This window comes from Gadus macrocephalus, chromosome 1, assembly GCF_031168955.1.
Source record: "Gadus macrocephalus chromosome 1, ASM3116895v1".
In the NCBI taxonomy this organism is placed as follows: Eukaryota; Metazoa; Chordata; class Actinopteri; order Gadiformes; family Gadidae; genus Gadus; species Gadus macrocephalus.
The window spans coordinates 10,297,400-10,310,683 of NC_082382.1; the positions used below are offsets into that span (position 1 = coordinate 10,297,400).

At 48.3% G+C, this 13,284-nt stretch overlaps 1 protein-coding gene across 1 annotated transcript in view; it reads left to right on the plus strand.

Annotated features, from left to right (window-relative positions):
• LOC132463927 (rap1 GTPase-activating protein 1-like) overlaps positions 1-13,284 on the plus strand; it is a 41,943-nt gene that overhangs the window by 18,713 nt on the left and 9,946 nt on the right. The window contains 16 exon segments of the mRNA XM_060060080.1: positions 1,764-1,857; positions 6,322-6,357; positions 7,495-7,542; positions 7,984-8,022; positions 8,228-8,410; positions 9,427-9,475; positions 9,478-9,529; positions 10,176-10,225; positions 10,228-10,253; positions 10,476-10,506; positions 10,509-10,528; positions 10,652-10,735; positions 12,071-12,171; positions 12,357-12,486; positions 12,916-13,071; positions 13,189-13,260. Of these exon segments, the coding sequence (XP_059916063.1) occupies positions 1,764-1,857; positions 6,322-6,357; positions 7,495-7,542; positions 7,984-8,022; positions 8,228-8,410; positions 9,427-9,475; positions 9,478-9,529; positions 10,176-10,225; positions 10,228-10,253; positions 10,476-10,506; positions 10,509-10,528; positions 10,652-10,735; positions 12,071-12,171; positions 12,357-12,486; positions 12,916-13,071; positions 13,189-13,260 (1,171 nt within the window).

Sequence of the window (13,284 nt, forward strand, 5' to 3'; positions counted from 1 at the left end):
GCAGGGCGTGTGCCTTTGCCTGCGCACCTTTGTGGGTGTGTTTGTGTGGCTGCAGGATTTTTCAGTATTTTTTTACATGTGTGTGTGTGTGTGTGTGTGTGTGTGTGTGTGTGTGTGTGTGTGTGTGTGTGTGTGTTGCATCCATCCACTGTGTCAGTTGTAATTAAGAGCTCAGGGCGGCTGAGGCCCTCCCATGGGAGCGCGGCCAGGCGGCCCTGCGTCACCCACTGCTTCGTTGAGCTGCTCACACTCTGACAGGAATCAGATTGGTGTTGGGGTTTGTGTTACCCGTGTGCGACAGCCTCTGAACCTACTGGGACACCGGGGGGTCAGAATCACAGGGCTTTGATTCCCCATGGGAACGGTCCTCAAGGAATGCCTTTTGGTCCAGGTGCAGCCATCAACAAAGACAGTCCGTCCGTCAGTCAGGACAGCCCTCGTGGACCCTCATTGGGATTTGAATATCGTAGATGATCAAAACTGTTTACCGCTCTGAACCTGCCTTAAGGCTGTTCCGTCATTCGAGCTGAGGCTGAATGATCTTCCTGAGATTTCTTTAATGGAGCGCTGCTTTTTTCCTCCAGACTGATTAAAAATGCATTCTTGCAGGTTATCCCGTGAGCCCTCTCGCTGTACGTTCTCCACAGACGGGTCTGCAGGGGGCTCACGTTCCTGCCACGGCTCTGGACACAGAGCTGAAGTACAACGTTTAGCTCTAGAAATAACACACTCAGCCACGCTACGCTCCTTACAGCGCCACGCACTCAGAGTCCCTGCTCCTGGGTCCCCTTCCTCCAGGGGGCTGAACACTCAGACACCCGAACGAGGGCAGTCAGAAAAGATAAGAAGCAACACAATGGCGGGGATGCTTAAGCATGCTCGTTACTCACTTAGGTCTCCCAGATTCGCTTTGAAGTGGACTTCAAAAACACTGCCCTTATTTATTTCATTTGGATCGCCCTTGTTGTTCAGGAGTACTACAGACAAACCTAATTAGGTGTGGATTTGTTTGTTTTGGCCAACGCAGGCCCTTGAAGTCATGGAGAGATTAATATAAACTGCTTCTACTCATATGACCTCATGTGTCTGCTGGTGGAAGTTGTTCACTGTGCTGTGTTTGTATTTCAGATGCTCTTTTAATGTATGTTTAGTTTGTGTAATGTTTGTTGTTTGCATTTGAAATCTCCACGAGATAAGAAAAGCATTGTATCGGTCAGTTTACAGCCTCGCTGAGCAAAGTCAAGCGGCGAGGGCCGTGTTCGTTATGAATAATGAGGGCCAGGCTGTGGGCTATTGATCTGCTGTGTGTGCAGAGCAGGGAGCAGGAGTCCTGGAGCTCTGAACAAAGGGCTTCCTTCAGGGCAAGAGGTGTGTTCGGCCACTGCCATACTCCCCTGAGTTTACGGACAAGAGCCACCGCTTATGTGTCAGAGCAAACTAATTTCCCATATTTCGTGGATGGCAGCCGACTGCTTACATTGTGATTGATTTTGCATCAGGAAGCCTTCTTATCAAAACATAGCCGAGTCCCGGTGGGTCACGGGAGAATGCGGTTGGATTATTTATGTTCTTCCTCCGCCGCCAGGCCTCAGGCCGTGGTTCGGCCTCTCGGACCTGTAATGTCCTGTGATCAGAAAAAAAGTGGTTTTATTGCAAAGTGAGTGCTCGCGAAACCCAAAGGCCTCATGTTCTGCTCTGTCTCTGGCCAGACCTCAACTGGAGCGACCTATTCTGAATATTCTCTTGTGTCCGTCTATTTACAGGAAACAAGATGGGGGTGAGCCCCAAATATCTGCAACTCTAGAGCCTCAGCTGTTCCAGCCTTCGCCCCCGTTCTCCGCTTCAACATCCCCAAAGGTAGGTCGGCAGAGAGGGGCTTTGACCCCCACGCCCTCCGACCTTCTCCGATAGCCCTTTGTTGGGTTCCTCTGCACATCTTGTCTTCCAAGCTGTCTCTGAGCCCAATCTCTATTCCTGTATCAACAAATTGTCCCTCTGTTCAAGGGCCTCAGGCTGAATTAGCTGGCAAACCTCCTCTGATCATCCATTGTCTTATGTGCATAATTGATGCGATACTGTTGAATAATGGGATCACCATGTTGACTTAATTTAAGGTGATCCTTTTGTCTCAGTAAAAAGAAGGTCAACCGTGTCAAATTGAATACAATTATAAAGTAAATAAAGGAAGCAATATGCAGTGTTGTTTTAAGAAGGATTAGAAATGTCAGACCATGTTTTTACCAACCAAATCAGATTTATTAGCAGTAGCTATTAGCTCTCACAATGATTAGTGTACATTTTAATTAGTTAAACCGACTTGACTGCGCATCTCATTCTACACTATAATTTATTCCCTCCATTACTACAGCAGCGGGCTTGGCACGCTAGGTTAATTTAAAGGGATAGCACAGGAGACAATTTGCAGACTTCCAGAATTAAACCCTTTTTGGAACAACGCTGACGTTGTGATGTCTCACAGACTGACAGAGTTGGAACACACGCCATGAATAAAGAATCCGGATTGCACCTGATCTTGAATCCTTCTGATCCAACTGAACATACAAATATACAGAAAGGGCCGGAATGGAGACTTATGAAAGGAGAAAGCTCATTCAATAGACCCTCTGAGACTTTCACAGTAGCTGTCAAAGGCATTTCGCCCCAAAAAAAGATAATTCTCGTGAAGAAGATATATATTCAGGCTTGCATTTTGGCAGGCTTATAAACTAAAACCAGTGCCTGAATTATCTTGCCCGTATATTCCTGGGATGACTTTGAAATCCGAGAGCGCTAGACTCAGTGGCGATTACGTGGATACGATCTGGTTGATGTCAGTGGTTTTAATTTAGAGTCCCCTCCTCACATATTGAGAGAGGCTTTAGTCTCTCAGTGCTCTGACTACATCATGAGGAGAGAGGACAGTTGGAGAGACTGAACCTAGAAACTGGCTTGTGTAACGCCCTACACCTAATCCCTATGGTGAGGGACACAGAGATGCACTTGTATGAAGTGCTTGTTTGTTTACTGTGTGCGCTTGCATGCGTGCATGCATGTGCATGTATGTGTATGTGTGTGTGTTCGGTTGTGTGTTGATGTCAGGTGAGGTGAGGATGTTTTTCTTGTGTGTTTGCATTGACACCTGAGTGTACATCTGATTTAAGCCTATGCCTCTGCGGACACAGCACTATACTGAGTGAACGCAGTCATTACATAGAATAGCTGATTTGAGATTCTGCTTTTTCAATCTCTTTCCAACATATTCAATGTACTTGTTGTGTTATGAGTGTTTTTAATTCAAAATCAACTAATAATTCCTTAATAATAATAAAAGTTAGTTGTAATTTATTTGGTAGTGGTATTCTTAAAAGGTATTTATTTTCTGTTTTGGATAATTACAAAAGATAATTACCAAGCAACCAAATGGTGGTCGGCAGTTTTCTTTATTAATAATTATGACCAAATTATTCATTAATAAATTGGTTGATTATACACACACACACACACACACACACACACACACACACACACACACACACACACACACACACACACACACACACACACACACACACACACACACACACACACACACATCCATACAAAAAAAACACACAAGCATCATACACAGGCGCATACACACACACACACACACACACACACACACACACACACACACACACACACACACACACACACACACACACACACACACATACGTTTGGCTGTTTTTTGGGTGTTTGGGTCTTTTTACATTCAAACATTTATAGTCTCAGTTTTGTCACATTGTCACATTAGGCTGCTCGCCTGATGTGGTGCCGTCCAGGAGATCCATCAAGGCTCTTCAAATATGTCAGGAACACAAACCTTTGCACAGAACCAGTCCTGTGCAAAGGTGTCCAGTGTCTTATCCAGATAAGACACTGGATAAGACATTATTCTGTAGGTGACAAGTAGGAACCAGAGAGATTTTAGTTAAGCTTCAAATCTTAAAGACAAAGAGATTTGCTCTGCTAATAAATGTCTGAGCTCTTAACACCTGCATTTCATGGCAGGAGCCATTCCCTGCCTCAGTTAATTGCTTTTGTTTGAGGGAATAAGCTGTCTATATTGTTTCTTTCTTCCCCAAGGGTTTCTTTCTTAATTTTGTCACATTATAGCTTTTCGACCCAAAATATCAAAATAATCGACGGACAATGGCTTTAACTGGAAAATGTTTGTTCTTTTCAATGTCGTTGTTTTAGGATTTTATGGATGAATATTTATATAGGAGGCTATATGGAAGATAAATAGATTAGACATGTTGCCCTAACCTCAGCTTGAAGATAATCTATGTCCAGATCATGTCCAGTTCACGCATGTTCTGAAATTGGGCAGTTTGTTAGATCTAATTCATACAAAACTAGTATTAAGCAACTCCCATAGCTGTATCTTTGTATTTCCAACCCAAGTTTGTGTCAACGAACTACCCTGGCTAGAGAGCATGTGAAGTAGTGTCGGCCAAAAAAACTCCACCATTTGCCAATAAAAGGGTCAACAGTCAACCCACATTGACTGTTAGTACGATATTTGGGGTCAGAAAAGCTATACTGCCCCCTTGTGTCACTATAACGTGACGTGGCAGGCAGGCAGCTCTGCAAAGTTCAGCATCATGTCTCTCGGTCCCTTTGCGGATCTGTGTAAACGTTGGCTAGGCAGAGCAGTGAGTTCAGCTTAAGCGTCACCCACCTGGTGAAACCCTCTCACGGTTCAGGCACAGACAACAGGAGAGTGCAGTAGGATCTCGTGGGATGAAACAATGGATCATAATTTGCCTGATGTGAAACACAAAAATGAACTTCTTTGGAGCTCAAACAGGAAGTAACGCAATATTTGCTGACCTGTATTTGGGATGCAACTAGGCACACAAACACATATGCACACACCCCTGTACACATACAAATACACGCACACGCACACACACACACACACACACACACACACACACACACACACACACACACACACACACACACACACACACACACACACACACACACACACACACACACACACACACACACACACACACACACACACACGCAGGCAGGCACACAAATGCCCACACACAGACGATGGGAGGGAGTGAGAGAGGGTGAGAGAGCTGTAGATCTTGACCAAACACAGTCCACACACGGCAATAAAACTCATGAGAGCTGTCTTTACCTTTGGATTCTCAGATCCCAGGCGCAGTGACTATGATAGCATACACCACGCGTGTCAATTTAATTGACGTGAAGGTTGAACGGTTATTGGACGCGAGACAATCAAATACAGTGTGACTACTTCCATTTGAAGAGAAGAGCTTCTTGAGTAAAAAGAAATGAAGAAAATGTGTGAAAGTCATCCTTGCCAACCCGGTTCTCCATTAGTGAGAACTGACGACTGGAGCACAGTCAGCCACTGTGTAAGTAGCATTACTTAGAGTAGGCTGGGTGAAAGTCTCGTTTTGGACATCTGTTTAAAGAGTGATTTTACCTGTTGGACCGAGATAAGAGAGCATTTTGGATTCAAAACTATCTAAACTTCTGTCAATGGTTGTTTGACATGGTTAGCTCCCTGTTATTCTGTTTTCAGTTTAACCTACGCATAGCTCCCATGTTTTTGCTCCATAGCATTCACATGGCAAATGTGACCCCTGGGCTGATGTGGAAGGGTTCAAAGGGCATGCAGTGTTGGTGGCTCCTGGTGTCCACTGTTCTCTATAGGCAGGCCCTAGAGTACACTACATGTACTGTACACTAGCGCCACGAGGTTGTTTACCTTCAGGGTTAGTAGCCCGCTGTTTGCACATGGTGGTGCACATACTGTACCTAGCCAGGACAATATTACTTGGTACAAAAGCTGTCGGGCCATTTTAGCTAGAAATGGGTGTGGGTTTTAGATTTGTTCCCATGGACAAAAAAAAGACAACAGCCATTTGTATTTGGGTCTATTCAAAGCCACTGTGAAGATGAATGATGAAGTAGCTTCCTTAGGGCTGATTGAATTCACCAATGTCAACCTTTGGAAAGCGAATGGATAACGTGTGTGGTTCTACGTAAAGAATCAGATGACAGTTTTGTTTTTCATAACTCTCCACGGCCTTTAGCGACGTGATTGTGTGACGGATTGAATTGGTGACGGTGCTCATATGTTCATTATGAAGTCATGCCGGCCTGAGCCTCAACATCACAAACCCCCCTCTTCTACTTTGTAAATAAGATGCAGACAGGTTTCAGCACCGTAGAAGAATGCCCGCTTTATCCTCATCCCCATCCTCATCTCACTCTCCTTCCTCTCCAGACCACAGACTTATTCAAAATGATAGAGAAGGTGCAGGTAAGGAGATCCTGCGACATATCCTCCTTCTTCCGTTTCCTTCTCCGCATCCCGACCCGCGCTCGGGGTCCTCGACTAACCCGTCCCAACCGCCCACCAAGGGTTTCCTTAACGCCGCCATGCGATGGCCTCCCTCTGGGTCGCTATCGATCTTCTATCTGCTATCTCTTGCACTCCGACGGCACACTTGGACCACAGACTCAGTGTAGCAACGGCCAGCGGTCGCTTCATCGACTGACCACTGCCACGCCATCCCCTCTACTGAACCCATGGAAGGAAATCAATCCCACCAAACCTACTGTCCACAAGAGTCATTATGGGGGTTTGTTTATTTATGTATTTCTTTTCCGGCCAGCATCATATCTAATTGTTGTTTTCCTCACCTGAAGCTCAGGTTGCTACATTGGCATCATTTCAGTATGACTATGTTTATTGTGAGTTCAGTGTTTAAACTAAACAACACAACATGCATTTGACTCTAGAGTGACACAGTCGCTGAACTCTGGGTTGAGGTCAGGCTCCACTCCCACCCCCTGGTCTTATTAATGCTGTTTCACTGATTCACCCTGGCTGCTCTTTAACTCAATCTCCTTTTGTTTCTCTATGTCCGATTTCTGTCTCCATTATTCTCCCTTCACATTTACTGTATTAACTATGAATATCTCTTGGGGAATTATCCTGCTTATTGCCTTTTTATGGACTAATGATCTTTTTTATTTATTTATTTCTCTGGCTTCTGTTATGTTCTCTTACACTATTTGTTGCTGATGCATCTCTAACCAATAATAAGTGTTTGTTTTAAAATAGAGCTTTGTTTACCTGGATTTGAACACAGATGGGTCATGGGAACTTAATGAAGGGGAAGGATAATGAATATGCATAACTATCGCTGTCCTGATTTCCTCTTCTTCCTCTTCCCTTATTTTCTCTCTCTCTCTCTCTCTCTCTCTCTCCTCTCTCTCTCTCTCTCTCTCTCTCTCTCTCTCTCTCTCTCTCTCTCTCTCTCTCTCTCTCTCTCTCTCTCTCTCTCTCTCTCTCTCTCTCTCTCTCTCTCTCTCTCTCTCTCTCTCTCTCTCTCTCTCTCTCTCTCTCTCTCTCTCTCTCTCTCTCTCTCTCTCCCTCCCTCCCTCTTCTCAGGGCAACAGGATGGATGAGCAGAGATGTACCTTTCCTCCGACACTCAAAGTAGGAATCCATACTGCACTTTGAACTCTTATTCCTCCACAAACTACATTCGTATTGTAGTTAGCGAAGGACAGTTGAGGCTGGGTGTATCCGGGCTACTGGGCGTGGCAGTGGAGCTCCTCAAGCCATTCAAATCAACATCTTGATAATCACATGAAGGGAGATGGATTCAATTAGTTCACACTCTGGCGTCCTAAAGCCCCCGTAGGCCAACGCTTTCTTTCAGAACAGAGTTTTGCAATCTGTTGACACCACAGGCTCCTATCAGGCCAAGAATTATGTAAAAATATGTGCATAGGAAAATGAAATCCCGCCGCTTGTTGTTCTTCTATTGAAGAAGTACGCTCAAAGACTTAGTGGTTGAGAGTTGACTTATAAATACTGCATGCTATTTTTCCTGCACTTTTTATACCAACTCTCATGTTCCTCTGTGTGTTGTAGACTGAGGAGGACTACATCCCCTACCCCAGTGTCCATGAGGTAAGACCTTTCCCTCTTTAGCCCTCACAGAACACCATGCAACAAAAGGTGTTCCTACCTCCATAACCCTCAACACTCGCCGTCTGTTTGAACTGCGACCGCTTTCCCCAACCGACCCCTAACCCCGGCCTCCGACCTCCGACCTCCGACCTCCGACCCCTGTGTTTTTTTCACGGTGCTTGTTTGTTTCTTTGATCCTAACCAGATATTGGGCCGAAAAAGCCCCTTCCCGCTCATCCTCCTGCCTCAGTTCGGGGGCTACTGGATCGAGGGGACCCACCATGAGATGACCCCCGGCCAGCCCCTCGGGGTCCCCTCCCCCGACGCCCGCACCAAGCTGGAGAGCAACACCACGGGCAAGATCTTCCGCAAACACTTCCTTGGGAAGGTCAGTGCAAGGTCACCCGTCTGCTCTGTGTCTATACACAGAGCTCACTCTATTTACTCACAGATTCTTACCAACCCAACTCTTTGATTCCTCTGGATTACTTTGGCGCCAGCGTTGGAGGATTATCAAGACACACAAACGGTAGACACACATACCTGCACACCAGAGCCGTTGCCACGAATTAGCCTCGTAATTCCGGTACAACGTGTTACAATTCATTCTTAATGCGAGAAGGGATAATTGAATCCCGGGCCCGGTAACCCAATAACAGAGCGGTGGGCCCCGTCGCGATCGGAGGACACTGACGCAGGAGATAATGAAGACACATTAGGCCGGGCCACCTGCTCTGGTGCCAGAGCAGTACAAACACACTTTATGGCTGTGTGGATAAGCCTCCACGCAGGGCCATTGACACTCAATGGGCTCCAATCCTTTGTGTGTGTGTGTGTGTGTGTGTGTGTGTGTGTGTGTGTGTGTGTGTGTGTGTGTGTGTGTGTGTGTGTGTGTGTGTGTGTGTTGTGTGTGTGTGTGTGTGTGTGTGTGTGTGTGTGTGTGTGTGTGTGTGTGTGTGTGTGTATTTTGGGGTGAGTGCATGCATGCACTCACTCCAATCCTTTGTGTGTGTGTGTGTGTGTGTGTGTGTGTGTGTGTGTGTGTGTGTGTGTGTGTGTGTGTGTGTGTGTGTGTGTGTGTGTGTGTGTGTGTGTGTGTGTGTGTGTGTGTGTGTGTGTGTGTGTCTGGTGTATGTTTGTGTGTGTATTTTCGGGTGAGTGCATGCATGGTTTCGGGGGTGGGTAGGTGGTTGTGGGTGTGGCTGGCTCCAATCCTTTGTGTGTGTGTGTGTGTGTGTGTGTGTGTGTGTGTGTGTGTGTGTGTGTGTGTGTGTGTGTGTGTGTGTGTGTGTGTGTGTGTGTGTGTCTGTGCGTCTGTGTGTCTGTTTTTGTCTATGTGTGTGTGTGTTTTAAACACAAGCACACTAATATGAACGTTTGTCTCTGCGTGATCCGGGCCTCCAGGAGCACTTCAACTACTACTCGGTGGACAACGCCCTGGGACAGCTGGTCTTCTCCTGAAGTACGACACCATCGGCGACCAGGAGCACCTGCGCCTCATGCTGAGGTGGGTCATGTGACCCGGCCGTACGGGGGCCGGCGTGTGCGAGGACAGGGGTGGTGGAAGCACAGCCGTCTCACAGCCAATGGGAAACCGGAGGGAAGGGAAAGATCGGTGATGCGCACGCTACGCCCGCAGTGCTATCATCATCCTCATCATCATCTGCCTCATCTTCTTCATCCTCGTCCTCATCTGCCTCACAGTTCTAAAGCGAGAGAGAGCGAGAGAGCGAGAGCGCGAGAGAGAGAGAGAGAGAGAGAGAGAGAGAGAGAGAGGAGAGAGAGAGAGAGAGAGAGAGAGAGAGAGAGAGAGAGAGAGAGAGAGAGAGAGAGAGAGAGAGAGAGAGAGAGATGGAGAGAGAGAGAGAGAGAGAGAGAGAGAGAGAGAGAGAGAGAGAAAAAAGAGAAAAGAGAGAGACAATTCTCAACTCCGTCTGTCATCTTTTACTGCCGGGGAACAGATGGACTATTAGGATCATCATTAGGGCCGTTACTGGGGGCGGTCAGAGAGGGGAGCTAAGAGGTGGGGCCTCTCTTTCTCATTCACAATGCGTTTTTGGGGAAATAAATGTTGAATCACTATCATTCAGCCTTTTGCATTGAACGTCGCTGTTGTCTTATCCATATTTGTTTCTGTCTTGTAACTCTCCTAGGACCAAGCTGAAGACCTATTGTGATGTGTTCCCCACGTCCTGCCTCACAGAAACCCCAACGTAGTTCAAATGGCAAAGGTGAGGAGAGTGTATTGCTGAACGGCTCAGCAACAAATGGATGTTTCTGACGGGATCCCACTGACACCACATGGCACTGTGTGCGCGGCACAAAGGCATTATACACAAAACCCCCCAAGACTGACGTGACCAAGCTGTCCGTCATTTCAAGGTTATGTACAATAAAACATTTTGCACCTGTGATGTCCAATGTCCATCTTTCTGTCTCTGTCCCGCCCCCAGCTGGCCTGTGAAGAGGTCAACGTGGACCGTTTCTCCCTGTGCTTTATCCCAAGGTAAGCCTCTAATCCGGACCTGCATGTGTTGTGGTATTGTTTGACATGTCCGGTATTTGAATCCCTGCTATCTGTCCACGTCAATCCGTTTAATCCTATTTTTTATGTGTCGTTGCTTAACAGGCCTCCAGGCTTATCGTCACGTTTGATGAACACGTGATCAACAACAATTTTAAGTTTGGGGTGATCTATCAAAAATATGGACAGGTAAGCTTTAAAGCTCACACATATGTTTAACAGATTTATATCTAGAGAGAGAGACAGTGAGGAAGAGAGAGGGGGTGGGAGTGGGAGGAAGAGAGAGAGGGGGGTAGGGAGTGGGAGGCAGTGAGAGAGGGAGAAAGGGAGAGAGGAAGAGCGAAAGAGGGAGGAAGAAAGAAAAATGGAGAGAGGGAGAGGAAGAGAGAGGGGGCGGGAGTGGGAGGCAGAGAGAGAGGGAGAAAGGGAGAGAGGAAGAGCGAGAGAGGGAGGAAGAAAGAATAAGAGAGAGAGGGAGAGAGAGAGGGAGGGAGGGAGGGAGGGAGAGGGATAGAGAGAGAGAGGGGTGAAGGGTAATTATAGAACAATCTGTAGTCCCATATTCATGCCAGATACAATGTAGCGTTGGTACAGCGTGAAACAATGTACAGACACTTCCATTATTTCCTCTGAAGGATAATTATGTTTTGAGACTCTCTCTCTCTGCTTTCATAATGGCTCTCGGTCCGTTTGACCCTTCCTCAAGCATTTTCCCACGACCGTCACGACCGTCACGACAACTGTTGTCTGCCACGTGGGCGACACCAGACCCCCCTTAAGGATCCTTGTGGCACTCAGGCAGAGAACTCCTCAATACGGATCTGCGTCCCGGAGCTCTCACCGCCTGCTCCTTTGATAAAGAGCGGTCGGACGGCGTTCTGGGGGTCCCAAGGGCCCCCTCACAGGGGCCTGGAGGGCCCTCCGGCCCCCCACTCAGGGCGGGTTTTTAGCGCGGAGGGGGAAGCGCCGCCGGGCCAAGGGTGCGTGTCGGTTGTCGAGGCGTCATAAGAAAACACACCAATCACACAAACCCCACAATAGGCAGAGCGGGCGGGGCTCCGCTGTCACGGCCTCAGCCTCGCCGCCCCCCCTCCCGGCGGAGGGTCAGCTCCCCAGCAGGTGTTCACCAGCCGTCACGCACTGCTGCCTCTCCCCTCGCCGGGGGGGACTGTTAAGGTCGTCTTTTAAAATAGAAGCCTTGTTTTTGCGTATCAGTTGAAATGGTTCATGTTGAAGAGGAGCATATTAACAGACGATGGGAAGGGCTAGTCACACTGTTTGGCCTCATGTCGGGAGGCTAAGGCTTGATCCCATTTCTACCCCTTACCCCTTACCCCTCCCCCTTCCCCCTTCCCCTTCCCCCTTCCCCCTTCCCCCTTCAAAACAAGGGGGAGGGGTAAGGGGAAGGGGTAAGGGGTAGAAATGGGATTGGGCCTAAAGTAGGCTTTGTGCTTGATGGTAAAACGTCTAACCAAATCCAATAAGTCAAAAAACGTTTTCCCTGTGTCTCCGTTACCATCGCAGACCTCGGAAGAGGAGCTTTTCAGCAACACAAACGAGAGCCCGGCCTTCGTGGAATTCCTGGAATTTCTCGGGGAGAAGATCAACCTGCACGACTTCAAGGGGTGAGGAGGAGTGTTCGGGTTGAGGCGACCAGGGGACGTCGGACGTGATGGGCCTCGGCGTTCCCCTCACATTGTGCGGTCATGTGTGTTCCAATGTTTCCACGGCGGACTGATGGTCCTGCCCCCCCCCCCCCCCCCCCCCCGCCACCGCCCCTCCGGGCGCCCCCCTCTCCCCTCGCCTGCAGGTTCCGCGGAGGGCTGGACGTCACGCACGGACAGACGGGCGCCGAGTCCGTCTACAGCAACTACCGCAACAAAGAGATCATGTTCCATGTGTCCACCAAGCTGCCTTACACCGAGGGCGACGCACAGCAGGTACGCAACCGCAGAGCACGCCCCCCAGCGCACAATGCCAGCTCCCTCGGATTGTTCTTGTCCTGTACTGACGGAGAACACCTTCAAGCGACCCGTGATTGAGCACTTATGACGGTCCTTGTTACAAGTTCGATATTCTGTGTGGAGCCCTGAAGAGTCATGAGTACGGAGTGTGTTATTAGCAGTTAAGGCTGGCCTTGCGTGAGCTGTTAACACACACAGAGATGTGATGAGGAAGGTAGCAGCACTCCCCCTAGTGGTGACTCTGCTCATGAACAAACATACATATGGGTGATATAACGGGATGCATTTGGCACGCGGTAGGTGTGATATACAGACAGTGGCAGGCTTATCATTTGGCCTCAGCACTACGCACGTTGCACTTTCTTCTTTTGAGGAGGGGCTTGTTCCTTCTGGTTGTGGTTGCAGTTGCAGAGAAAGAGGCACATAGGCAACGACATCGTGGCCATCATCTTCCAAGAGGAAAGCACCCCGTTTGTTCCCGACATGATCGCCTCCAACTTCCTCCACGCCTACGTCGTGGTCCAAGTGATGAACGCCTGCTCGGAGAATGTCCTCTATAAGGTGACACGCTGCCTTGCCTTCACTCAGCTTCCTGTGGTGGTCTGATGGTAACCTACTGGTTACCTGATGGTAACCTGTTGAGCCGCTCCTGACCCTCTGTTTCCTGTCCTGTGTCAGGTGTCTGTGACGGCGCGGGACGATGTACCTTTCTTTGGGCCCGCCCTCCCAGAGCCTGCGGTGTTCAGAAAGGTAGACGTCCTCATCCATCATTAT